This window comes from Ochotona curzoniae, unplaced genomic scaffold, assembly GCF_017591425.1.
Source record: "Ochotona curzoniae isolate NIBS_2020 unplaced genomic scaffold, NIBS_Ocur_1.0 contig_1014, whole genome shotgun sequence".
Taxonomy (NCBI): domain Eukaryota; kingdom Metazoa; phylum Chordata; class Mammalia; order Lagomorpha; family Ochotonidae; genus Ochotona; species Ochotona curzoniae.
In genome coordinates, this window is record NW_024464920.1 from 49532624 (window position 1) to 49559573 (window position 26950).

The following is a 26950-nucleotide window of genomic DNA, read 5'->3' on the forward strand; positions in this document are numbered from 1 at the left end:
TGACCCTGGGCCAGCAGAGCTGGTTGGGTATGAGCTGGTGAACTCCGTAAGGGCAGAACTGTTGGCTAGCATGTGGTCGGAGATGGACAAACGTCTTTCCAAGAGTGAGGGGCTGGAGAGTGCTCTGGGTAGCAGGCTGAGCGGTGAAGCTCTGTGCAGTCCGTGACCTGTGGAAACCCCAGCGAGGGTTGGAGTGTTGAGAGATGGTCCCTTCTCCAGCAAGAGACCTTGGGCCACGGGAGTGCCAGCTTCTGGGAGCAGATGGGGTAGTCATTCTGAAGAGATCCACTTGGCACAGAGTCTGGATGGGCTGGAAGGAGGAGGGCTCCAGTGGAGGAATAGGGGGCTCAAGGGAGAAAGGCTGCCTCTGGATCGGCCAAGCCCAGGGTCCTGAGCCCTGTCTGAGGCTGGGGCCCAAGCTGGGGCCCACGTGGGCCCATGGCACTCACCGGGGCAGACAGGAGGAGTCAGAAAAAAATGACACCCCTGGATCTCCAAAGGTTCCAAAAGAGGTGAAATCAACCCACGGCTGTCCACACAGTTAAGGCAGTACAATGCCACTACCACCGCACTGTCTCAGATCATGTAGCTTCTAAGAGGTACTCACACCTCTAGGTTGGCTGGGCCTGAGCGTTTCCAGAGAGGCCTGGGATCCCACGCACCCACCGCCATCTCCCCAAGGCACTGCGCCTTCTCCCCAAGGCACTGGGCCTTCAGAGGCAGGAGAGTCCCCTCTTGAACTTGAATGCGAGCCACATGAAGGTGACAGGCTGCCTTCTGCATGGGCTTCCCTAGTCCCAGGGACACCCAGGCCTTCAGTGGTTCTTTGTGTGTCCCCAGGTCTGTTGCCTATGGGGGCAGGAGGACTGTATAGTCAGAGCGGACCCAGCTAGCACTAGTGGCTTGTGTGGCCTTTACCCAGGCTACCCTTTTACGAGCAGGGAGACTGTCCCCCACTTTGCAGGCTTGCTTGCAGGACCACATGTGAGAGTGCATGGTAGGGTCTGGGGAACAAGCCAGCACCACTCTGAGTCCAGGGGCTTGGCCACAGAGGCTGAAACCCTCAGTCACACCCTGGGCCGCAGGAATGCCTTCTTTGCAAATGCAGCTGAGCCCTGCAGCACCTGCTGTGAGCCTGCAAGAACATCAGCAACTCCCAGGGGCCTGAGTTAGCATCCCTGTCCTGAGGAACCCTTGGCTGTAATCAGAGTCCAGCAGCCCCGGACGCCTGCTCAGGCTACAGGAACAAAGCACAACCCCCCCGCAGGCTGGAGGCACCACAGCTTGACAGAGCACCCCTACCCCAACACGGCATGGTCCACACACTTGTGTGTGCCCACCCAGGGGCTGGTGAAACAGCGCAGAAGAAAATGCTCCCAAGGGTCCAAGTGGTTTCCCCTGTTTTCTGGGAAGAGGACAGGATGGAGGCAGGAGACAGCAGGTGCATCTCAGGGACTGTCACTTTGCTGTAGTTTGTTTTACTGCCACGTGTTATGTTATCTGCTAGATGCAGATGTGCAAAACACATGCTACCCTCAACAGCAGGGACTGAGAGCCAGGGCACAGCCCAGGAAGGAAGGAGCCCAACTCCAGGAGCCCCTCGGGTGGGCCAGTGACATCCACTGGCATCTGGGAGGGCCAGAGAGGTGCCACCAGCTTGGCTGAGCCAAGGCGGCAGCCTCCTGTGCGAGGGGAGCTGTCTGCCTAGAAAACTGTTGAACTACATAAAAATCCATCCTTGAAATCCCAGAGGCATCCTTAGAAGGCAGCGTGGCCTTTAAATTAGAATGCTAAAAAAAAAAAAAAAAGGAAGAAGGCAGTGGGCTTGCCTGTAACTTGATTTCGAGGTAGCAAGTGCTGGTGGCCAAGGAGCCAGGGCTGCCCCAGCTGAGGCCCCCACACCAAGAACCCGTGATCTCGGTGTGCAGGGGCCCAGCCCTGCCAAGGCGTGCCTAGCTGCACATGTTCCCATGGAAACCCTGCTGCACAGAATCCTCTGGAAATTTTTGCTGAGGAGGGGCCACCACTTCCCACACCCGCTTGGAGTCCTGGGCTTGGTTCCAGAGACGATCTTCACACAGAAGTGCTGGGAGAAGCAGGAGCCCAATGGAGAAGCTGGAGGCCAGACTGGGAAGAGGGGCCGGCAGGGGTCTGCCCTTGAAGGCTTGAAGGGTGAGAGAGGATGCTATACAGTGTCATAGTGGCCTGGTGGCCAAAATGTATCTTATGCCCCAAAGGTGACCTGAGCAAGACAGCGGAGGGAGGGCAGTCTAGGCTGGGCCAGAGGAGAGAGTGGACTAACCCAGCAGGGGTGGGCAAAACCAATGGATCCTGGGAGGAGAATCTGGGCTGGCCGGGGAGAATGGGGACATCAGGGATAAGGATTCTGCCTACACTAAGCCTGGGGGCTCCCTAGGCCCAAGACTGCACTTCTGCAGCTTCTGGTTCCACTCCAGCCTCCCTTGGGTACCCTTGAGTCATCTTCACCTCTCCCTGTCTTGGCCCCACTGTGCCCCCACCTCCCCACTCTGCTTGCCCTGCCCCTCTGGCTCTGAACATGCTCCCGCCACCCCTACCCTCTGCTCTGGGCAGCCCGGGGGTTCCCTGGGAGCAGGTACAGAGTCTCAGCCCTGCCTTCCTGTGGTAGATACCACCCACTCTGCACCAGGCAGCCTTTTCATCCTCCTCCAGAGGATATAACCTCATCCAACCTGCACAAGATCTGTGCCCTCTGAAGACTTGCTGAGCCGCTCGATGGTCACTCCCCAGGCTGGTGGGGAGCAGCTGGCCCATGTCCACACTGTCACAGGGAAGCCCCTAGAGTCAGACCCAGCCTGCCCTGTGTCCGCTGCCTTCTCAGCCCTTCCTCCCTCCCTCTTCCAAGCAGGTGCTCGCTCAGTCTAGCCTACGCGTCCATCTTTCCTGTCCAGGGAGAAACCTAGGATATTCTTGCCCCAGCTGCCTTACATCAAAGCCCTTCTAAGATTCTGCCCACCCTCACCTCCTCCCTGCCTCTCCTGCCTCACTCGAGACCCAGCACCCTCCCAGTCTCGTCTCAAACCAGGCTCGGCCAATGTGTGTGTCCACCAGAGGGTGCTGGGTCAGGAGGAGGTCTTAGTCCAAGTGAGGTAGGAACAGGGACAGTCTTGATTGGGAGGGGAAAGGAACAGAAACAAGATCCAAAGGCAGTTTTATTGTGATTCCTCAGTCACTTGGCAGAGGAGCCTGGGGACAAGGGCTCCAGCGAGGCTGCTGTGGTTGAGGCCTGGCCCAGGGTCCCTGTGAAGCCCCAGGAGCAGGGGCTAGTGAGGTGGCCACCCCTGGTCTTTCTGGCTCCTGCTCTCCGGGGGTCCTCACAGCTCGCCACTGCCCACTCCCTGCTTCAGGTAATAGGAGTCAGGAGCCTGCTGCATGGAGTTCATTAACCCCGGCTTCTTGTGGGGAAGGCACGGGTTCCCCACTAAGAGCCCACCTAGCTGTGTGTGCTGGGAGGCCCAGCAAGGTCCAGGAAGGCCCGTGCCACCTTAGCAGAGGGTCTGGGGACTTAAGGTCAGCCTGTGCCACTCTCCACCCCTAGCCTTTCTATCCTGACCTACAGGTAGAACTCAGGTGCCACCTGCAGCCCAGGAGCTGGGGGCCCAAGGCTGCCTAGGAACCGGGACTGTGGCTCATGTTCAGGTCCCCCCACATTCCCTAAGTATATCTGAGTATGTCTGGGGTTGGAGTTACAAGGACAGGTAGGGGCAGTCAGAGGAAGGTCTTACCAGCCCATGGCACAAAGGAGCATATAGACAGCAAGAAAGCCCCAGGCCAGGGAGAGGGGCTAAGCAGGGCACACAGCCCTCTGCCTGGGTGGCGGGGACCCTGAGCTGTCTGCCTGGAGACGTTTCTGCTCACACCACAAGCTGTCCCTGGATGACACGAGTGATGACGGGAGCACATGGAGCAGCCATGGCTTAGGGCTAGGCACCGGGGAATCCCTGTGCACAGGCACCCTGTGCTTTTGTCACCCAGAGGGCCCCATCTGCCCATCCAGGCACCATGTCACACAGCTGGACCACAAGGGGAGGGAGGCAGCTGCCATGGGCATGGCTCCAGGGAGCCAGGGGCGGGATCTAAGGCAGGAAGGACAGAGAGGACAGGAGAAACGCCCAGGTGACCCAGTCAGGACACTCAGAGGGCAAGGACTTGGGCAGAAGGAGGAGGCGCAGCTGGGCCACAAGAGGAGAGGCAAGTGTGGTGGGGGGTACAGCTTCGGGTCCTGTCTGGCCAACTCCCTTCCCATCCCCACCACCTCTGCCTCTCTACCTCCCTGCTCTTAGGCTCCCAGCACTCAGCTAGGGCTCCCACATCGGTCTCTGGGCTCAATCCAGCCCCTTGTTGGCCACCCCAACCCCTCCCTTCCTGCCCTACCACGTACCCCGCGGTGGCGATGTGTACTTTCAGCCTGGCCGCTGGGTCACTGCTTTGCTTGTCCCCCACCTCGGTGCTCCTTCCTGCACACAGCAGATGAGGGACCCCTGCTGGGTAGTTGCTGGGCATCTGTGGGTCTGCCAGGACAGCTGGCTGTGAGGCAGGCACTGAGAGGGCCACGGGCACCGCTGTGCGGGATGTGAGCGGGGCAGGAGGGCTCCAGGAACAAGTGGGAAGTAGCATTTTGCTGGCTGGGCCCGTGGAAGAATGGAAGAGCCTGGTGTGGAAGGTGCTGGAAGGTCCCTGCTGTGAAGGTGTGTGGCTGCCGCCCCTGGGGCCTTGAACCTGGGGCTGGCTCAGAGCAAGTCCTCTGGGGGCGAGGCTGCTCTGAGCCAGGACAGGACCCCCAGCTGGCGGCTGCATTCTAGAGATTCTCATAGACCTGGTTGAATTTGCTGTCATCCTCTGTTCTATACGATGTCCCCTGGATCACAAATCAGAGAAGAAAGCATTAGGGAAGGAGGAGAGCGGGCTTACAGTGATTCAGCTCCAACCAGGGGAGAAGAGATTTCCTGGGGTTCAGCTTTCCCAGGGGGACTGCCCTCTGACCCCAGTCTTGCCTGGCCAGCCCCTCCCCCACCCAACTGTCCTCTGCCTTCTAGCCTCACAGTCTCCCTTACCTCCTTGCCTGCTTGGGTCCCCCATCTCGGGCTCTTCCTCTGGCTGGGAGAACCCCCTCCCCACAGGTTCTGTGGGGCTCATCTTCCTGTCCCAGGGAGCCTGGCCTGGCCTGCCCACCCTCAGCACAGAGCCTGCCCCTTATACCACAGCTGCAAATACCTCCGTGGCCCCAGCTCCAGAGGACCGCTCCCAGAGGGCAGGGGTGGACCTGATGCCCCAGGGCTTGCCAAGGATGGGCATTGCCTGAGGTACCCCTGACATCCTCAGGGTCCCACCTGCAGGCTGGCTCTAGCAGGGCCCTGACAATAGCAGGCTGAACAAACAGCGCCAGCCACAGCCAGGGGAGGCCAAGCCCCAGCCCCTCATGTTTCTCCATCATTGATCCCCCATTCCACAGGTGAGCCAACTGTACACAGATCTGTTCATTTACTTAAAAGGCAGAGAGAGGGATCTTCATCCTCTGGTCCAAATGGCCACAATGGCTGGGGCTGAGACACACTCCTGAACCACAGCTTGAGATAGAAAACATAGCGCCAACATGTCATGTAGCACATGAAGCTGCCACTGGCAATGCCTGCATCCCACATCGGAGCCTTGGTTGAAGCCCCAGCTGCCCCTGCTAACGTGCCTGGGAAAACAGCCCAAGACAGCTGGGTGGGTAATTCCTGCTGCCCACATAAGAGACCCAAATGGAGTTCCTGGTCCTGGCTTCACTCTGCCTCAGCCCCAGTGCTGTGAACATCTGGGGGGCGAACCAGTGGATGGAAGAACCCTGTCTCACTCTGCCTCCATGCAGCCGTGAGGGAGACCTGCAGGAAGCTCCTGGCTCCTGGCTTTGGACTGGCCCAGCTCTGGCCACTGCAGTCATTTGAGGGGTAGAGCGGGTGGAGGCTAACCCTAAACCAACAGATGGAAGATCCCTCTGTCTCTCCTTTGCTCTCTCCATAATTCTGCCCTTTTAGATAAATAAATAAATCTTAGCAAAATAATTAAGTGACACCCCCGAGGCTTGGTCCTGATCATGACCGTGGGGCCCACCACTTTCAAGCCCTAGGTTTGGTCAAAACACTAGCCTGGGGCATTCAGAGACCTAACAGCCGTGCCTGGGGATCCTGCACTGTGCCCAGTGACAATCAGGACCAATGACACGGCCGTGTGCCTGCTGGGTCCCAGGCAGTAATTCCAGCCTCATATTCCCCACCCTGGGCAGGTCTACAAGATGGAGCTCTTCAGTTCACAGGGCAGACCCTCAGGCTCAGAGGAGACAGGTGCCCCAGGTCAGACAGCATAGCTGCTGAGGCCTGGAGCAGGCATTTTCCACCAGAAGGGGCTGGCACTCAGCAGCCAGGCAGAAATGCCCACAGGCAGGGCCTGTTGATGCCATCTGAGGCCCAAGGAGGGGTAAGGCTTGCTGCCCAGAGCCCTGTGTACCTGGGAAACGGGGCTCCAGGAGAAAGGTGAGCTGTGGGCCTCCTGCTCAATGCAGGCATAAACCTCGGTCTCTCGGTGCTGCAGAGCCTGTAGGAGACAGGGCATGGGGGTCAGATGGGGGTAAACAGGGGGCAGTGCCTGGGGCCCCAGAGCCTACACTGTGGGAGCCCACAGGAGGTGGGACCCTGTGCCCAGCCATGCTGTGTATGCTACGTTGTGCATGAGCTGCTGTTCCCACAGTCACTCGCCCCTTTCTGTCTGTCCAAGTCAACTCCTGCCCATCTCCCACCTGGTGCCACCAAGGACCACTCTGCCCCACCTGGTTGGCCAGAGGCAGGACCCAGGCCTGCTTCTGCGGTCCACGCCTGTACTTAGATCCTTAAGGGCCTGGCAGCCAGCAGCCTGTTGCATGCCACCTGAGGCTACTCTTGGCATCCCTGACTCAAAGCCCCTACACGGTGAAGGTTCTGCCCCATCCGCCCACACCCTCTAGCATCCAGTCAGTGCCCTCACCGGGGTCACTTTCTTCACCCACCAAGGCCAGGCCCTGCAGAGGGAATCCCAAGTCCAACCTTGGATCTCAGCATGCCCCTCGCCCTCACCCTGCCCATCATTTTCCTTTCATCCCCGTCAGCCACCTATCCCTGACCACTTGGGCCCCAGTTACTACCCAGCCTCTCCGCTTGGAAGCCTAAGGCTCTCACTGCCCACTTTGACCACAGCCCTACCCAGGCTAGGCCTCCTCCCGGGGAAGCTGGAGGAACGGTGGGCCTGGCCAGATGAGGTGCACTGGTGCAGCTCAGAACCACGCCCCGGAGAGTCCCCGCTGGCCTGGGACAGACATCTCCCTCACTTGGCTGTGTCCTAGGGCTCCTCTTGGCTCCTCTCAGCTACCTCACGCTGAGCAGAAGGGCTCTGAAGTCAGACAAGGCAAGGTTGAGCTCCTGGCTCTGGCATCTGTCTGCCACAGGCAACCCTTTCACCTCACTCTGACTCAGTTTCTCCCTCTACAAAACGGGAAGGACTATGTCCACGTTGCAGGATTAAATGAGATGCTGGGTGTGCAGGGCTATGAAGAGTCATGCCCACAGTAGGTGCTTAATGGACACCTGTAAAATGACCACTCAAGAAGATGGGGTGCCCGCTCTCTCTTCCCTGTGTGCACAACCTGGACCCTCATTCAGACCCTATTGGGCTTCAGGGCAGAATCTACCAACAGCCTAAGCCAGCAGCAGAATCCCCTGCTTCCCAAGTGTGTGTGTCATATAGATGCCGGCTGGTTGCCAAGGAGGCGGTTTCCCTGGCAACAGTCAAGCAGGGGTTGCCGCGTGCAGGGTGGAGAGACAGGTGGTGCTCAGAGGCGGGAGGAGGTGGGGAGGCGGGGATGGAAGGGGAGGGGAAGACATCGGGAGGCAGCAGGGCATGAAAACCCGTGTAATAAACCATTTGGCGCTTGGGAGACCCTTGCTTCAGGGGTGTCAAACACAGGATGGGGCGGCCCTGGGGACCCATTCAAGAGGCCTTTAGGCCAGAAAAAGGGAGGGTCTTGGGAGAGGGGCATCCAACCTGCCTCCTCCCCAAAGAGGAGCCTGTTTCCAGGAGGAGGGCAACTTGTGGGGTCTGAGAGCAGCAACCTGCGCTGCGGGAAGCCCCAGCGTGCAGGGAAGGCCATGTCCTTTGGCAGCCCATCAGCCCCAGATGGCTCCAAGATCTAATCCATCTGACAGCCCCTAGAGCTAGACGTTGTGGGTCACCGGCAGAGAGGAGAGAAGCACCTGCCTGCGTGGCAGCATGGAAGGTTAACCTCCTGGGACCTGCAGGTGGTTCCTGCGCCCACAAGTCTGGCTCTTTGCCCTGCCCTGCACACATGAGCCCAGACTGGTCAGAAGCTTCTAGAGCCAGAATCAAGGACCCTGGAGGCAGGAGAGGGCAGCGCAGGAGTAGCTGGGAGCTGGGGCCAAGGGAGGACACCAATTAGCAGCCCCGAGTGAGGCCTGTTCCAAGTTCTGACCTGCTAGCTGTATTTGCACTGGGGTTGTGACCTGCGTCACCTAGCTGTGAAATGCAGGGTGCAGCCATGTCAGCAGCTCTCCTCCCAGCTTGACCTGGCAGCTTCCCTGAGGTGCACCTGCTGGGAGGTTTCCCTTTGCAGTTCCCACAAGGTTGCTGTATCCAAGCTGGGGCTGGGTGGCCCTGCTCTGCACTCAGCTAAAGCTGACTGTCTGAGACCCGGGATGTCCAGACCCATTGCCCTCCTGCTGCCCGGGAAGCTCTGGCAAGGGTGTGGAGTCAGTGCCAAGGGCTCTCTATGGTCAGACGGAGGCCAGGTCTGGAGTCAGCTGCCTGGGGACTAGACCGCACCAGCAGGTCCATGGAAGCATGCTGATCAGGGCGGGGCAATACCTGATGGACAGGGAGCACTCCGGCTCTGGGCCAAGGGCAAGACCTACCTCAGCCCTCTGCTCTGAGAGGCACAGGGAGGCAGAGCTGGGAGCGTTTGCTCAACTGCAAACAGGAGCCTAGAGTCAGGAATGAGGTTCCTCTGGCTACAAGGAGTGGGGGCAGGGACGCTGAGAACAAGAAGGGGAACACAGGCCAGGCAGAGACCGGGAGCAGAAGGCTTGGGAAGGCGTTAGGACCACCTGGGGGGCAGGTGGGCATCAGCCTGATGCTTCTTGCCTGTCACCTGTTCCTTCTGCCTGGTGCGGGCCCCACAGGACCCAGACACCCTGCAGGGTCTGAGCACCCTTCTGAGGACAGGTAATGGCTATGCACCTACTGTGTGCACCGGGCCAGGATGCAGCAGGAAGGGAGTGAGCTCAAGGTTGGCAGTGATTTCAGCAGCAGAAGGAAGCCTGAGGGGACGCTGGGTGAGGATGGGGTGGGGGCGCTGCAGTGCTGAGATGGGGAGAGGCCGTGCTAAACAGCAAGCAGAGGCATGAGGGAGAGCCCGGGGACAGCCGCGGGAAGGACGCACCCCAGCCGAGGGAGCCCACACCTGGGTGAGGTGGGAATCCCTGGAGTGAAACAGACAGTGCAGCAATGGCAACTCTGCAGGGACATCGGAGGTCAGGCACGGGCCTCTGGGTCAGGAAGTGGAGTGGCCAGAGGAGTGTGAGAGGCTAGGGCAGGTCTGACAGGCCAGTGCCGGGCAGGGATTGGAAGAGATGGAAAGGACAACCTCAGGATGTTTGTCCTGTGCAGCTGGAAGGTGGAGTGGCTGCCATCCGTGACCAGGACAACCGTGGGTAGAGGCACTCAAAGTGGGTCAAGAACTGGGATTTCGGCTTTTGCGTCACGGGTGCCCAGGGTCGTCAGCCACCACTTCTTGTGCCTGGACCCGGCAGCTGGTTCTTTGAGGCCTGGGGATGCAGGATTGCGGGGCAGACTCAGGGGTGGTGCTGGTGGGGATGTGCAGGAACCTGGGGGCTCATGTCCAGGCAGAGAGAAGCCTAGGGATTTTCCACATGCATGGTTCTGGACGGGGTGGAGGAGGGGAGAGCCCTTAGGCTGGCATGCTGGCCTGGTTTGCTGGTGGACTGGGCTTGAGGAACTTTGAGTGGGCCTGGATCTTGGGTGTATGGCGGAGTAAGGTCCCAGACCGGCACACGTGCCAGGAGCTTGGGACCCAAGTGGATGGGCAGAGCTCCAGGCCAGCATGCCACCCTACCGAAAGAGTAGGCTTTGGAAGGCGGGGCTGGGGAACCCATGCGTTCCCAAGTGCAAGGACTGTGGGTTGATCAGTGAAATGGACAAGGAGATGTGTGGGAGGGAGGACCGCTGAGGGAATATGCTGCAGGTGAGGAAGGACTTCTGAGGGACTTGTATCAACCACTGTACCTGCAAGGAAGCAAGAGGGCTGAGACAGAGTGGTTTGGAGGGGGGAAGCTGGAGGACCTTTATGGGTCAGACTAATGCACCAACCCACGTGGGAGACCTGAGCTGAGCTAGTAAGCATGGCTCACTGAAAACCACCACACTCCAGTCTACACCAAAGCTGGGGCTGAGGGTCTACCTGGCAGGACTAGATCACAGTACCCACCAGTGCGAGCTGGAACAGGGGATGGGTCAAGTTAGACTGGGCCATGACACTAGGCAGCACGCTAGAGAACCAGGTCTGGGGGTAGATTCTGCAGGGGTTTGTGGGCACACCCTACTGGGATTGCACTTTCTACTGATTCGCTTAAAAGCTGGGAGTTGGAGACAGGCTGAGCTCAGCATGACCACAGAACCCTCTGACACACATGACTGCTGGGGCTGAGATCAGGCCCAGCACACACATATACACCCAAGAACAGGATGTGAGGCAGGCTGGGCTGCAACATCCACCAACACACAAAGGCCGGGATGTGGGGAGGGATGGGCAGACTATGCTGGGCAAGGGCCTAGCACACACAAGAACACGTGAGACCTGGGTCTTGGAGTGGGCCTGATGGGGAAACTTGGGAAACTCCCCTGGTGGGACATAGCTCCCACTGGTGAGTATGTGATTCTGGCCTGGGTGTTAGTCAAGTTGGGCAAGACAGTTCTACCCATCAGCAAGTGTGTGGGTTGATTCTGGAGGGGGTAGACCAGGCAAAGTCAGTTCAACCTTAGCCCACTCACAGGTGCAGGAGCAGGGCAGAGTACTGGTCATTCCGGGCTCAGCTATTATACCTACTGGTTTACATAAGCCAGGGGTGGGAGCAGACTGGGCATGTCTAGGCTTAAGCTGCTGTCAACAAGAGTTGGGACTGGGAGTGGGTCTAGCCAGGCCAGATTGCAGCGTCTGACAGCAAAGGCCAAGACAGGAGATGGGCTACATGCTGAGCTGGTCAGAGCAACCACTGGCACACTATAGATCTGTAGCTGGGAACAGGCCTGGTTGGGGAGCTAGGGGGATGCCCTATCTGGGTAGTGGTTCCCACTGGTAGGCACAAGACCTGGAATGGGGGAGGTGAACTGGAATGGACATGACTGCAGTATTCCTTGGCATTGGTGTGGACTGGAGTGTGCCAGACTGGACCAGGCTCCAGCATCCACTGGTACTTGTGAGAGCCAGGTTGGGAGTAGGATGGGCTGGGCTAGGTCTCAGTACCTGCTGAACCACACGAGAGCTGTGCCTGCGCATGGACCATGTGTGGCTGGGCTATAGCACCCAACGGTAAGAGCCAGAATGGGTGTGGACCAGTTGAGCAAGGCCATTGTTCCTGCCAGGACAGGAGGTGGGCCAAGTTAGTCTGGACCAAGGACCCACCAGTGTGCACGAGAACTGCCACTGGGAAGAGACCTGATAGAGGAACTTGGGGAACTCCTTTGTCAGGATGCAGTCCCTGTAGGTGAGTGCAAGAACCAAGGCTAGGAGCAGCCCAGACCACGCCAGGTTATGGTACCCGCTGGCATAGATGTGGGTCGGGTCTGGGGGTGGTCCAGGCTGGGCCAGTTCACAGCATGGTGAATGGAGACTCTGGGATGGACTGTGTCAGCAAATTGACCTTGGAAGGATTTCATCATCCTTGGATTGATGAAATCGACAATATTTCAGAACTATTGAGAACACTTGAGCAGAACTCTCAGAGCATACTCCACCTCGGGGACCTTGAGGTGTTACCAGGTAGCCATTCCTCCTCCCTGGATACTGAGGTGACTGGGAAATTGGGTCCAGCTTCTCCCATTATCTCCCTTCTTCCCTCAGATACAGGAAGAAGAAATAGAATAGTTCAACCTTGGAGTAACAAAATCAACAGTACCTCAGGATTATCAAAGCCACGTAAGCAGCACCCTCAGAACATGCTCCACATTGGGGACCGTGGGGTGCCATCGGACAGCCTTCCCCCATTCCTGAGCACGGATGTGGCTGGGTTGCTGGGAGCAGCTCTCTCCCTCTTCTCTCTCCACTCTTCCCAGTTACCAGAAGGAAAAAGGAGACTGGAGGCAGCTGTCTCATCCACTTTCCCCATTCCTCGACCCTCCCACCCTGACTGCCCTGACCTGGGACCCTGTGACTCACACAGGGGCAAGGGGCAGAGGGCACCAAGTCAGGCTCATGGAACATCCCTGGGAAAGGTGGGTTCTTGCCTGCCCTGGTTAAGGGTGCTGGGAGGCCCTCCTCTGGGGCTGCAGCCTCCATGCAATTATGAAGGCTTTAGCAGAAAACGCTTCCCACACAACAGGGGGTGGAGGCAACAGGGCCACAGTCTGTTGTGACACAACACAGAGCTAGTGTTAGGGCGCTAAGGGTGCGAGGCGACGTGACCTTTTCCTCTTTGTTGTGTTTTCTGCTGTTACTGGGGCAGCCCCTTGCCTGTGAACCTTCCCTGGGGACACAACTCTTTCTACCTTCCTGTAGACTGCAAGGTGGGGGAACTTGAGGTTGACCCAGCTCCCACGGCTGACCCGTGGCTGAGCCAGGGAAGCGCCCAGGTGCCACAGGTCCGGGACAGATGGAGGGACCAGGACTCACCGTGTAGACAGATTCAGCTACTGGCTGCTTGGGGGCGCCGGCTGGTCTTGCATCTGAACGCTTCCCTGGCACCTGCATCTGTTTCTGCATGGGGAAAGCAGCCAGAGCCCTCAGAGCGGGGCCAAGGGCCCCCAGACTCCTCCCCTCCAAGACACCAGCCTCTGCTGCCCCCTTCTCTGGGGAAACATGACCAGTGCCTCCAGGCCTTACTGCAAACCTGTCGTGTGCCTGGAGCTAAGGAGGCAGAAAGGACCCAGGACACAGGGCCTGGCTCTGCACAGGCAGGAGCCGCCAGGCAGGGCATGGGCACGGGCTGCAGGTGCACACCAAGCAGGCTGCAGCCCAGGCCCCACCCCACCCCGCTCTGCTTCTAGCTCTGCCCCGTGCCCCAGATTTCAACCCCAGCCCTGAGGACTCCACAATGGTATGGGGGCCTAGGTATTTCTCGTGCCAGTGGCACTTAGAAGCCAGCCTGGAGTGGTGGCTGATGTCCAGGGTCCCATATGTTGTACTGTCAACTTGTACTTTTTCCAAAAGGGATGCGAGTGTCGGCAGCAGGCACAGAAGCCCCCAGCCTGCACGGAGTGAGCCAAGGGAGGGAGGTGGCAAGAGGCTGCACTGCACACAGGGTGTTTCCTCAGCAAGCGGTTGGTGGACGGGGTCGGCAGAGGATGCAAAGGACTGTGGCCCTCAGCTCAGATGTGACAGGGACCTCAGAAGTACCGGCCTACCAGCAAAGGGCCACCCTGCCTGCGTTGGTTCGAGGTCCTCCTGCAGGAGGTGCCTGCCTCGTGGCTCCATGTCTGAGTGCTCACAGGGGTTGCTGCACAAAGCCGCTCGTCCGGCACAGGCCCGCTAGGCCAGCACAAGGCTGAGCCACACTCAAGACCGCACAGGCAGCTTCGGTGTGCAGGGAGACATGGTTGAGATGTTCCCCCCATCACAGGCACCACCCTGCTGACAGCAGAGTGAAGCAGCCACCACGGCCTCTGCTGATCACACACTCTGGCTGCCTGCCAGGCCCCAGCCCATTTACCCAGGATTAGCGCTTGGAGAAGGACTTTGCTCTGGCAAGAGCCAGCTACCCCAGCCCCAGTGCCATCACAATGGCCCAGTGTATGATAAACCTGCCCACAGGTCTCCATCAGCTCTCTGCTCTACGTGCCAGGAGGCTCAGAGAGGTGAGGAGGCTTGCTCAGGTCACCCAGCTAGGAGGCAGGGGAGGTGGGATCAGAACTGGGGATTGCAATCAGCCATGACAGTTCCTAGGGGTTTTGTGCAGTGCCCCACCCCCAATTAGTGTGTGCACAGTTGGGAGCTGGGGTCCCGGGGGGGGGTGCCCCTCGGTGGGGCTTGTGCTCATCTCCAGTTGCTTCTAATAAAGGCCAGGGAAGATGAGCCTGGAATAACTCATTTCATGGAGGAGAAATGCAAACCTGACAGGGTTGCTTGTCCAGAACGCCTGCTACGCTGAGGTTTCCCACCTCCCCAGTGAAGGCTGTGAACTCTCCTGGGGTCCAGCCTGGGGTCAGCTCTCCTGAGGCTACAGATCAAGGTCCCTGGAGCTTCAGGCACCTGCAGACATGCAGGTCCAGCCTTCTAGCTGCCAATCTGAGATGGGCGCTGAGTACCCCAGGGTGCTAGCCCCATGGCACTCCTTGGTGGGGTGGGGACTTGGGCAGAGCTCCAGGCTGCCTTGGGCTGCCTGCTGCAGCTGAGAAAGTCCCCTAGGCCAGTGGGATTAGCATCTCCTGAGGCTCCTTTGCTGCCCCTGCACCTGCAAGGGCTACTGAGGGCAGGACAGGGACCTCCAGCTGCAGAGGAGGTCCATTCAAGGGGCGCCGAGGCCTATGCAGGGCCGGGGTACCCGGGGGGGCAGAGAGGCAGCCTCCTCTGAAAGCTCAGATGGGGTTGGGGTGCTCTGCCCCTTGCAGCAGGTCCACCCATACAGGGACTGCATCCCAGGTAGCCAACACTGCCCTTCCCACTGCGATGGTCAGATGAATAAACTCAACAGCTTGGCTTCTCCCTCTGCATGACTGCATGCTGCTCTCTGTTGCCCAAGCCCTCCTCATGGGTAGGTAGTGGACAGGGCTCTCTAGGCCAAGACCTCGCCCTGCTCCCCTGGGGTACTGTCGGCAGAAGCCCCTTGATGTTCCATTTCTTGCTTTGTAAAATCGGAGTGATAATGCAAGCTTGCCCACCTCACACCTCAGCCACTTCTCCGTGTCTTTCAGATCCGAACAGGCAGTGATTGCATCCCGCCATAGCTTGAGCCAGGCTCTCCCGGGGCCGTCAAGGATTGCACTTTGGGCCACATGATGCCCCTCAGTGGGCAGCAGAGTGAGCACACAATGAAGCAGCCTGGGGGTGCTGGAACCCTGAGCCCAGGGGACACAGGGCAGGGGCACTGGCCCTGGGCTGCCTGAGGCCAGGACTCACCAGGACCTGGGCACGGGGGTGAGAGAGGAGCGAACACAACTTGAAGAATGTTCAGTGCACATGCCGTTTGCCAACAGGCAGAGGCCTCGGGGAACGCAGTGCTGTTCCGGACATCCTGGGTGAAGACGCCCAGGGGGCCCCCATGGACAGAGGTCTGGAACTCAGGGAAGGGCTGGACAGCATCCTTGGGGGGCAGGGCATTGTGCCCACCAGGGGGCAGTGCTGTCCATCACCCCAGTAGGGCACCCCAGGAGCAGAGGAGTACTCTGAGGATAGAGTTGGGCTCTGACAACTCACAGAGCCCCAGCAAAGGGCAGCCTGTGGGGTGGGCCAAGGGAAGGGGCCTTGGAGGCCTGGAGCCAAGGGAAGGAGCTTGCAGGGAAGGGAGAGGCCAGGCCTGGGGTGTCAGGCCAGGGGAGGGCGGCGCCTGCCCCACAGAGCCCACCTGAGCCCTGGGGCTACTCCTGGCAGGGATGGCCGTACCAGCTGCCTTCTATGGAAGGCAGTCTCCCTGCCTTGTCCAGCATGGGGGACTTCAGCACGGGACAAGCTCCTAGAGTCAGAAAGAGGCAGAGCCCAAGCTCCTTCCAACGGCCACTTCCTTCCCACCAGACCATATGCTCCCTGGCCTGCAGGGCCTGGCGCAAAGTGGGCACTCAGCCACAGTCTGTTTAAGTAAGGAACACATGAGTGGGGCAACAGGCCTGAAAGGGCTGTGCAGGCTTGAAGCCCAGCAGCCCAACAGCACATGATTCTCGAGGCCTTACTATGTGTAAGGCCCCGTGCTGAAGCCTGGGACCATAGCAGGGCACAGGCTGAGGATCGGGCAAGCCCAGAGAGGTGCCAACTCCTGCATTCCAGGCTAAGAGTGGAGAAGCTGCCCCCTCCACCTGCACCTGTGCTCGCTCTGCTGTGTCTCCGGAATCAGGGGAAGGGAAGGCAGGAGTACAGATCAGAGTGTGCCAGAGCTGCAGCCTGGCACCAGGGGGCTCTTAGCTGCTCCTTCCCCGCCAGGTTACTGGGTCAAGAAAATCCAGCTGTGGATGCTAATCCTGGAAGCTAGAAACGCTGAGCGTGGCAAGAAAATGTGGCTTCCAGTGCCTTCTTCAAGGGACCCAAGACCTGGGCCAGCCCTGGTTTCTTGCGATGACATCTAAAGGGGGTCTGCTAGCCACAGGTCACCCTCAGCTCCCTTGCACCTGAGAGGCCTCCCCGGAAGGTGGGGTGTGTGGAGAGATACCGCGCCACAGGCAAACGTGTCTCATACCTTTTTCCAGAGGAGCAGCAGCAGCACCGTGCCCAAGACACTCAGGGCGGTCAGGAGGCCAGTGAAGCCAAAGAGCAGGGCTTTCTGGGGGCTCTGCGGAGGCTCCTGGTACCCTGAGTCTGAGGGAGGGCAGCAGAGCACAGGCGTGAGGTCCTGGAGGAGGCGGAGCTGCCCTGTTGCACAGCATCCTGGATGTTCTCCTTCACCCCAGACCCCACACACCCTTCCAGGCCTCCGGAGCCACACCCCAGGTCCTTGTGCCCACGCCTGCTTGCTAGGTCTCCTGCTGATTCTCTCCGAGGCCAAGTCCACGAGGCCCACTCCTTTGGTGGCCCTGCCTCAGGGAGCTGGTTGGTGATGACACAGGCAGCCGGGTATGCCCAGGACCCACAGGTGGCAGCACCTGAGCTGGGTGAGGGCACGGCTCTCCTCCTTCTTCATCCTTCCTCTCTTCCCCTGGCTGGCAAGTCTCTAGAATGTGAAGCACATGCCAGACCCCTCAGGTGGGCTGAGCCCTTCCTGGGCAGATGCCAGCTCTAGGGGCATGGCCTTGGTCATCCTCACAGGGCCTAGGCCCAGGGTCACCTGCAGGCAAGCACTGGGCTTGGGTTTCAAACTCAGGTCTGTAGGATTCCGCCCCCTCCCCATGGGAACCACAGAAGCAATTAGACAACCGTGGCCTTGGTGATGAACTCATTCCTAACACTCGGAGTCCCGACTCCAAGGAGAATGAGGGGAGCTCCAGGACTCTCTCCCTGAAGGATGCACTTAACCTTGGTCACCCCACCCAGAATGAGACTGGGGGCCACGCATCCTCTCGGGTCACCTGTCAGAGGTGATGAGAGATGGATCCAATGTCCCAGCTTTTCCACACAGGGCGGGAAGCCTAGGTGCACCTGCCAGCCAGGGGCACTCTGGGGATGTTGCCTGTGGAAACTCATTCTCCTCTCCATATTCAGGGCTCCAAACCCTGCTGCAGCCTTGGTCCTAGAAGAGCTGCCCAGAAAGCCTCACCTCTGACCAGGATGAAGGTGCCGTGGCCATGCACAGCGGAGCCTGCCCAATGGACGGAGCAGTAGTAGGTGCCGGTGGCTGACGCATTGGGCAGCCTGGTGGTGACGCTGCACTCCAGGGTGTGGGTCTGATTGTCTTTGGATGGCACAGGTCGGCAGGTGAGTGGCTTCTCAGAGCCGGTGCGACCCTGGAGATCCATGTAGGAGTAGCTGAATGTGAAGTCCTTGAGCTTGAGGGTGAACGGGTAAGTGAATCTGCAGTGGAGTGAGACCGGTGTGTTGGCCAGGGAAACCACGATGGGGGGGCCGATGTGGGTCACCAACTGTCCTGCAGAGGGGGAGAGCCGCAGGTCACCTCGGGCTCACCCAGTGTTTGTGTCCCGTGCTCTGATCAGGTGCCCTGCAGCCCCTGTGTGCTCCCGTGCACAGGGCCGCAACAAACATCTTGCACACACATGACCACGCTTCTCCCGGTGCAGCCGGAGACAAGGGGAGACCCTCACTGCATTCAGGGCAGAAGCCTGAGGGTCAGGGAGGTCAAACTCCCAAACCCTCAACAGCTACTTGCTGGAGCTGCACCCCCTCCACCGTCCAGGGCTAGGACCTCCCCCCACTGCTCCTCCTTCCCACAGACCAAGAAGAATAAGATCCCAGGTCTGGGACAGCCCAGAGGTAAGAACACGCGGTGACAGAGGCAGGAAAACAAAAGGAGAAAGGCAGAAAGCTTCCTGGCAGCAGAGGCGGGAGCGGGGGAGGTCTGCCTGGCACTGGACCGGCAGCAGGAGAGTCCAGGCTGCAGGGCACCTGGGGAGTGGTCATTTCTCCACAGAATAAGCAATGCCCCCACTCCCTCCCCACAACCCAGCAGTCTCCCAGCCACACAGAGGAGCTCTGCTGCTTCAACTTGACCATGACGTTCAAGCTCTTAGCAAACCCCCCCCGCCCCAGCCTCTTGGGCTCATCAGAGGCAATTCACAAACAGCCTGAAATCCACCTCCCACCCCTGCCCCCAAATCCACAGCCCTCCTTCGTGGGACCTCTCACCCTCCTGCCAGCTTCCATGTTACTGCTGAGAATCTGACCTGGGGTCATAAGCCCCCTCCTCGTCAATATCCCGGGGTCTCCCGGGCCCTGCCTCCCACCACCCCATCACAGCAGCCAGTGCTGAATGGAGGTCACGGCGAGCAGCCAGAACACGCAGGCTGGGTTGTTAACCGGCAGAAGATCGTGCATTTGAGACGCTCAGAGGAGCTGCAAGATTTATTTTGTTGGGGAAAAGCAGGCGTGGGCCTCGTGCCCGGGGTGTGGAGCTGGTGGGCGGCCAGGCTAGGCTCTCCAGCTCCAGGCTGAGCCCCAGTCCTGGGAAAGCATGAGGAGGGCCAGGTCATCGCTGGCAGCTCTCGCCTACTGTCAGAGCTTCCTGTTGAGCCCCTAAAGGGATGGCCCTCTCCCGCAAGGGCTCCAGGCACTTCCAGAGAATCAGAATCTAATTCACACAGCGCTCACTGCGGGATATCCGCCGAGCTGGCACCTGCAGGCAGCTGCTGGATACAACCACACCACTGCTGCCGTGTTTCACACTCACAGTCGCTGGTGCTTCGGAGGGAACACACACAACAAAGTTAGAAGATGCTTATTTGGGGGTCAAGACAAAAATTGAAGTCCATGCATAGTTTTTCCATAATGTGCATTTTTCATGAACTTTGGAAGCATGCACATAAGTCATTTTATCATAAAGCAAGGAGCTTGTATTGGTTTCATGCAAAACTAGCATGGGATCTTGTTGCAGTCAAGGTGCAGCAATGCCAGTACTGGAAGGGGGATGGGGTAGCAGGGTGTGAGGGGGCTCACCAGGTGGATTGGGAAGCACAGGAGGCCGGGAATGTGGGATGGAGTACGGATGGCTATCCCTTTGCCTGCAGCACCCCCACGCATGCAAAAGCCCCTTCCTGTTTGGTGCATCCGCCAGGGGCCACCTCCACTTGCAGCCTCCATCTCCCCAGCCGGTCGGCTCGTACAGAAACCCCAGACCTGGCTCTGTGGCCACGGGCCACCTTGTGCCTCCTCCTGTTCCTGCCTGGCTGTCACAATGACATTGTGAAGCAGCAGAGCAACTGGCCCCTGGGCTGTCTTTGCTCAGCCTTAGCCGGGTTGGAACCTGCCCCTCCCCACACTGCAGCAGAAGGAAGGCCACAGTAGGGGCTGTTCCTCTTCACAGCACATGTAAGGGGCCCCACCAGACCCCAGGGAGGGCAGCCACATTGCATGAGGAAGCTGCCTTCCTGTTTGTCCTGGCAGGAAAGCATCCATCCTGTTGTCTGGACTCCTCCCTGATCCAGGACTCCTTCTAGAAAAGGAATCTGCTAGTGTAATTAAGTCGATCTTGACAATTCTGAAGGAGCCCATAAAAATAGGCAGCTATTGTTCTCTGCTCTTCTGGGATTCGTTATTTTAAGGTCAGAGGGGGTAGGATCATGAAAATGCATGGCCCTGGCTGGGGTTGCCTGGGCTGAGCGTGGTCACAACAACTCCCCATCTGGAGACTGGGCGCTGAGAGCCAGGGAGGGAAGGAGGGCATAGCTGGGCAATGGCCCACACTGGAGAGGGCTGCCTCCCTCCCCCACCTCTTCCCGCTCCAGAGCTGTGAGCACCCCAGGGCAAATGCTTGGCTCCAGCCTCCCCTGGACCCTTGCCTTCTGGGGTGCAGGCGGAGGGACCCAGTTCCCAAGTCTCCAGTTGTCTGCCAAACAGAAATGACCTCCAGCGCTGCGGGTCATCATGATTTCAGGTCCCCACACTTCTTTCTAACTGTCACGTGTTTGCTGTGCCCACAGGCCTGTGCAGGAACAGCCCTTGGCCCACAGCTGCTACACACAGGCTACAAACTTGTGGCCACATGCATTGCAGGGTTGAGAGCAGGGAGCAGGTTCTGCACCCACCCCTGCTGGTCAGGGTGTGTAAGGCCCGGCAGCTTCACTCTGGGCCACCACACTGACAATCAGCCCCACCCCACCATGGCTTGATGCCCCCACCAACCAGCTTCCACCCAGCTCCCTGCTGCCCGGCCTGGGCCACCTCGACTCTAACCTGCTCAGGTCCCCCACCCCTGCCCCAAGAAGGTCCAGGTGAGATGAATGGTTGGGAAATACAACAAGGATGGCTGGTGTTGTGGCAAAGCATGTGAAGCCTCCACCTGCCACATCAGCTTCTCCTAACTCTCACAGCACCTGGCTGCTCCAGCTTCCTGCTGATGTGCCTGGGAAACAGCAGGTGCACCTGCCACCCAGTGGGAGACTCCGAGTTCCTCAATCCCGACTTTCTCCTGGACCAGCCCCCCCCCCCACTGCAGTCATTCAGGGATTGAACCAAGGGACGGGAGCTCTGACTTTTCGCTCCCTCGTGTGTGTGTGTGTGTGTGTGTGTGTGTGTGTGTGTGTGTGTGTGTGTGTGTGTCTTTTACATAAAATACATTGAAGAAAAAGAAAAAAGAACCTAAGAAACTACGGCATGTCATAGGGATCTTTCTGACTGCTGGTTCCTGCGTCATCCAGATTGCTGGCTTCTTCTCCCCGGGGTCACATACCTCAACTCCATACCACCCGTTACCAAATCCCTGGCCTGAAGGATCCAGACTCTGCACTACCCAGTCCCACTGGCCTCTAGCCCTGACTCCTTTGCTCCCCACAGGTGCTTTGGGGTCACATTGGCCTTGAGCTGCTCCTAGGTCCCGGCTCCTGTCCCGAGTGACCCCCGGGTTCGGCAGCAGCAGCTGATGGGAAAGGCCTGTGTTCCCTGAGGTTGCCCCCCTTTTAAAGGTGAGATGACCGCAGCTCAGAGGCCAGAAGGAGCTTGTCCAAGTGGCACAGCTGGAATGCGGTGGAGATGGGTCTCTCCAGCTGTGCACCCACACCCTATCACCTGCTGCCTCTTGGTGTATTTTCTTAAAGCTGTAGCTTTAAGAAACCTCCCAAAGGCAGGCAAACACCCTTCACACGGAGTCAGAAATTGAGACCCTAAGGTGGGTCACCTGGAGGGCACGCATGGTTTTACATTGCAGAGACTGCCATTGTCATGTGCCCTGAGCAGAACAGCAGGAAGGGGTCCCCAAGACCCACGTGACAAGGCTGGCTAATGAGTCCTCAAAACTGCCTTCTCGCTGGTCCACACACCACCTCCTGGGCGAGCACCTCAGCCCACTCGGCACTCTGCCTGGAGCCCCCTCCGCTCACAGGCTTGGAGGCTTGTCAGCCGGGCGCGAGGGGCCCAGAAGGCTGATCAAAGGCGTCCATCCCGGCTGAGGTCGATTTTAAAGGAAAACACTGATTCCCCAGCCCCTGGAAGGAGCCGTTCCCACGCTCTGCCTGGTGGGCCTGGGGCGCCCTCCCTGATTTAGTATCTACATTTGTATCTATTTTCATTTTACTTGACAGATAGAAAGACAAGGAGAAATCCCCCATCTGTGGATTTATCTCAAAAAGGCCATGACTGCAGGGGCTGGTCCAGGCCAGAGCAGGAGCCAGATCTCCCTCGTGGATGGCAGGAACCTTAGGTCCTAAGCCTCCATCACCTGCTTTCCAGAGCAAGGGGGTTCGGGACCACAGCAAGTATTAGAACCCAGGCACCTCTGGGTGCCTTACTTGCCGAGAAACGCACCTGGGGAGTAGGGCTGGTCCTACTCCCAAGCCCCGGAGTGAATCCCAGGTCAGCAGCCCTGGGCGCGGGCCTCCCTCACGGGCACATGGCCAGGTGGCTGCCAAGGGGGCAGCGGCTGCGAGCGCAGCAGGTGCGGGAGCCACCGTCGCGCAGTGCGTCTCACAGAGCTGTTAGCACCGACAAGGCCTTCAGCCTGGCTGTCACATCTTTCAACACTTCCCAAGCACAAAGATGCGCAGGGACGTGGCTCGCTCTGGGGCCATTTCCACAGCCTGTCCACGTCTGTCCTCACGCCCCCAGGCCGAGATGGGGACACCCAGCAAGTGTGGAATGCCCAAGGTCTGGTCCCAGGAATGGTTTTTGAACAGTTGCCTCCCTTTGGGCTCCTTTGGCAAGCCGGTGTACAGGTTAGATTGGATGAGAAGGCTGGCTTCTCCCTGCCCCCTGTGCCCACCTGCCACTCCCAAGGAGGAGCATGAGGACAGTGTGGGCACAGTGCTCTCTGCTTCTGCCTCTGAGTGGAGGTGGATGCCTCTTTCCACAGGGAGCCCACACCCACCTGCCCAAAGCCACGCTGGGTAGACTGAGTCCCACAGCTGGGAGAAGTCGCTGGGGCTGCAGAACCCCAGCAAAAAAGAGCAGGGGCTTTCTAGGGGAGGTGACCCCAGTCGGATCCCTCAGGGTTCTGCCATCCCTCCAGCCTTATAAAGGTGAAGCCAGCTCGCCAAGGAAATCCAAGCCACCCAAAGGCGGGATCATGAAGGCAGCCGGACTTGCACGCTGCTCTGCCACCTGACATCAGCTACAGGCCCTTTGATCCCTAGCTCTTCACACGCTCTGTAAGGAGAGGAGGGTTGGGGGAGAGGGTGTGGAGAGGGGTGTGCAGCTCAAGAAAGCTCCTGGGTGAAGTTCCAAGAAGCCGTGAGCTGGGCTGGGCTGCCCTAGAGGCGGGAGGGGGAGTCCCACTGTGCTGAAAACCTGGCACATCCCTGTGGGCTTCTGGCCACCAACGTGCTCACGTTTACAAAGAGGACAGAGAAATCCCAGCCTTCCGGAGGCTTCCTGGCAGGCCTTAGCGTCTTCCCCAGCGACTCCTTCCCCGCCTCCCTTTGAAAACCCAGGCTCGCCTGTCAACACTCTCACTCTTTCCCGTGCACGAGGCGGACCACTTTCATCCTGACTTTCTCTGAAATCTCCACCAGATCCCGCGCCCGCGGGCACAAAACTCTCACAGCCTCCTCATGCCCCCCTCATCCACCCCCAGTGCCCCCACCCTTTGCACAGCTGGCCACAACTACTCCCGCCCCACTCCTGCCTGCTCCCAGCCCTGGCAGATACTTTCCCGTAGGACTAAACAGAGGCCCCTGGCTGCTTCTGGCCTTGACCTCTGACCCTGATGACCTTCCCTCTTTGACCTCCCCTCCTCCTCCAGGAACTTCCTGTACACTGCCAGCTGCCCCATTTCTCCTTTCTCGGGGGGGGGGCTCTGCTGTGGTGCACAGACCGCAGGTCACACTCTGGGGGAGGGACTTAGAGACAAGGCCGCCCCGAGCCAGACCTTGACAGCAGGCAAGAGGGCACCTTCGAGGAACTGGGCATCACCCAGCACAGGTGCCAGGTAGGTGGGGCACACACCAGCTCCACACTGGAGGGTGAGCCATGTCTGCCTTATATACACACCCTGTCCCCTGTTCTAAGCCCCTCCCTTCCTCACAGATGCCCTGAGACAGGTGGAGGGAGGAGGCGGGCACCTGGGTAGACCCCGGGAACCAGGGGCCTCCCGCCAGCTCCCCCAAGGCCAAGAAACACAGTGAGTGATGGCCCCAGTCTGGTGGTAGGAGGCAGTGGAAGCCCAAGGGAGGAGAGGCCTCGTGGGAGGCGAGGTCAGCGCTGCCCTGCGACCCTGGCAATTCTCTCCTGACCAAACGGTGCTCGCACAGGACCTGGCCTGAGGTGTCCACCCCACAGGGCTGCTTTCCCCTGGGCATGAACTTGACTTTCCAAAGAGGTGACACCGAGGAAGGGGTGACACTGAGGAAGGGGTGACCCTGAGGAAGGGGTGACCCTGAGGAAGGGGTGACCCTGAGGCCTGAAGCATTCAGAGCAGGCCAGCATGCCGTATTCCTCGGCCTTCATCGTGCTGTGCCTGTGGCCTCCCCACCTCCCTGTCTCAGCCCGGCGCCCGGTCCAGCAGGCGGCCAGAGGCTCCCACACATCTTCTAACCAACACAGGATGTGGTGACTGCTGAGCCAATGGGCGAGTTGGGGAACCTGCGTCAGGAGCAGCTGCCCACCAGATGCCGCGGGAGGGGACCACTCAGGTCAGGGTTACACACAGCTGGCCACCTCTGGGGAAGATGCTGTGGGGACCACTCAGGTCAGGGTTACACACAGCTGGCCACCTCTGGGGGAGATGCTGTGGGACCACTCGGGTCAGGGTTACACACAGCTGGCCACCTCTGGGGGAGATGCTGCAAGAGGGGTCCACTCAGGTCAGCTCTGGCCTTCCTGGGGAGCATGTTCCTGTGATAAATACTCCTTGCCCAGAAGGACAACAGGAGCCCAGGATCCGGCAACCTGGCCCTGGCAAGGCTGACCTAGGGAGAGGCTGGCCTTGGCTCACCCTCTAGACCCAGGGCCTCCATTGGAGGACAGCAGGTCCCCCAGGGGGTACTGAGAGGGCGGACAGTGGGTGCCCGTTAAGGGCTCAGTGAAGCTCATGATTATCAGGGAAATTGCTAACAAAGGGGTGCTGGGGGCAGCTTCTAGAAGCCTCATAGAAGGCCACGTGAGGGGCCATGTCAGGTTAAGCCACCCGCTGTGATACCAGCTCCCAGGCTGAGTCCTGCTGCTCCATTTCTGATCCAGCTGCCTGCTCGCACTCCTGGGAAGGTGGCAGAAAATGCCCCAAGGCCTGGGCCCCAACACCCACATGGGAGACCCAGATGGGGCTCCTAGCTCCCGGCTTGGGCGTGGCCCGGCCCTAGCTGCTGGGGCCATATGGGGAATGAGTGGCTGGAAAATCTCTTTCTCTCCAATAAATAGACAAATACAATCTGAAAGGAAGGAAGGAGGGAAGAAGGGAGGTAATAAAGAAAGGAGGAACTCTCTGAACTCTGCGGCAGAGCAAGAGGCTCAGCTGGGAGGGAGAGGCTGAGGATGAGATGGGATGAGGTGAGGGGTAGGGCTCCAGCCCCACATTCCTGGGGAGGGTCACTCCTGGGGGTTCTCTGGACAGGAGGAGCTTGCCCAAGCCCCCACAGACCATTCCCCAATGTGGCATGAATCCAGGTCACCTGTGTCTCCAGGACAGCTGGGACCAGGAAGGTGACCCGAGCATCAGCAGACTCTTGGGTGTGTTTCAGGAAGTTGGCGGGGGGGCCCTTCTGTTAAGAGGGACAGTTTGGTGCCTAGGAACACGGTGCTCCACTGGGTGCCCCAACCCTCATCTCTGCCCCTCCTGCGGCTCCAGCCCACAGTACCTGGGCAGATTCTCGCGCCCCCCGCCCCCCGCCCCCTGACCACATGAGGCCCACCTCCCTAAGGGCCCGGGGCACAGGCAGGAAGGCCGGCTAACCCAGCAGTGAGAGTTCTAGGCCGACCCCACTCCACTCACCAGGAGTCCCCTGGCCTAGGGAGCGTCAGCACCTCCACTGGCACCAGGGCCTGCCCGGAATGGCTGGTCTCCCCTCGGCCACTGTGCTGGGCACTGCCTCGGGAGGTTACCTGCTAGCTGCGGGGTCCAGGGTGACAGGAACAATGCCAGGAGCACTGCGGCCACGAAGGGGCTGGCGGGGCAGGGGGACCGCCTTTCCATCGGGGGGCTGCCACGGTCTAGCCCTCCTTCCTCTTGAACCTCAGGGAGGGAGCAGCCAAGTTCCCCTTCAGGGCCCCTCCCCACTGAGCTTCTGTTTCCTCCTCCCAAATGGGGGGGACAGCCCTCTCCTTCCCCCACCAGCCCGAGAGCAGGAGGGGCCAGCGTTGTGGCCAGGGTGGGAGGGGTGGGGAGTGGGCAGTGGGGACCCTGCAGGGGAGGGGACAGTGGGGACCCTGCAGGGGAGGCCACAAGCTTCTCAGAAGCCACAGATTCCCAAAACACTCAACTTCCCCTTGCCTCATAAGGGCCTGGACCCCGCCTCCCCAGAGCGAGCCTTCAACCCGGAAGGGGGCAGGAGTGGTTGGAGGATGGGGAAGGGGCAGGGGTGCAGTGGGCAGGGAGGGGGAAGGGCAGGAGGCATCCAGCCCAGCCCAGCGCTGCCTTGCCCAGCCTCAGCTAGAGCCCACCGCCCCCTGGGGCTGCCCATCCCGGCCCAGCCCCCGGCAGAGGCCCAGGTCCCCCAACCCTCCCCAGCTGCCCCAACGCCAAACTCTTCCACCCCCAGGCCACGGGATCAGGAGCTGCTTCCCCATCTGGTCGCTGTCCTCGCTGTCACACTGCCTCCTCCAACACTGGCATCCTGGGGTCCAGCCTCACTCCCTTGCCCACATCTTTCCCTTTAGCGGAGACCCACGCCGGCCGCCGGCAGTGTGGGGGGTGGGGAGGGGCGGCAGGCAGGAGCCGACCACCCACCAGACAAGGAAGATGAATGAGCAGAGCGCGGGGGGGCA

General features: G+C 59.6%; 1 protein-coding gene across 1 annotated transcript; it reads right to left on the minus strand.

Annotated features, from left to right (window-relative positions):
- Positions 1-3178: 3178 nt before the first annotated feature.
- NFAM1 (NFAT activating protein with ITAM motif 1) lies at positions 3179-26311 on the minus strand. The gene is made up of 6 exons (XM_040987087.1): positions 26068-26311; positions 17691-18019; positions 16677-16795; positions 12968-13051; positions 6526-6612; positions 3179-4897 (listed from the first exon to the last, which is right to left on the minus strand). Exons 1-6 carry the CDS (start codon positions 26157-26159, stop codon positions 4838-4840), a joined length of 771 nt encoding a protein of 256 aa, XP_040843021.1. The 5' UTR covers positions 26160-26311; the 3' UTR covers positions 3179-4837.
- Between the last annotated feature and the right edge of the window lie 639 nt (positions 26312-26950).

Bases quoted from the DNA above. Each gene is read 5' to 3' on its own strand.
- NFAM1 (XM_040987087.1), bottom strand. From the start codon at position 26,159: ATGGAAAGGCGGTCCCCCTGCCCCGCCAGCCCCTTCGTGGCCGCAGTG. The intron at 16,796-17,690 runs GTGAGGCTTTCT...GCCCTCCCTCAG, and splicing joins CACCTTCATCCTGGTCAGAG to ACTCAGGGTACCAGGAGCCT. The intron at 6,613-12,967 runs GTGAGTCCTGGT...TGTCTCCTACAG, and splicing joins TAGCTGAATCTGTCTACACG to GCTCTGCAGCACCGAGAGAC.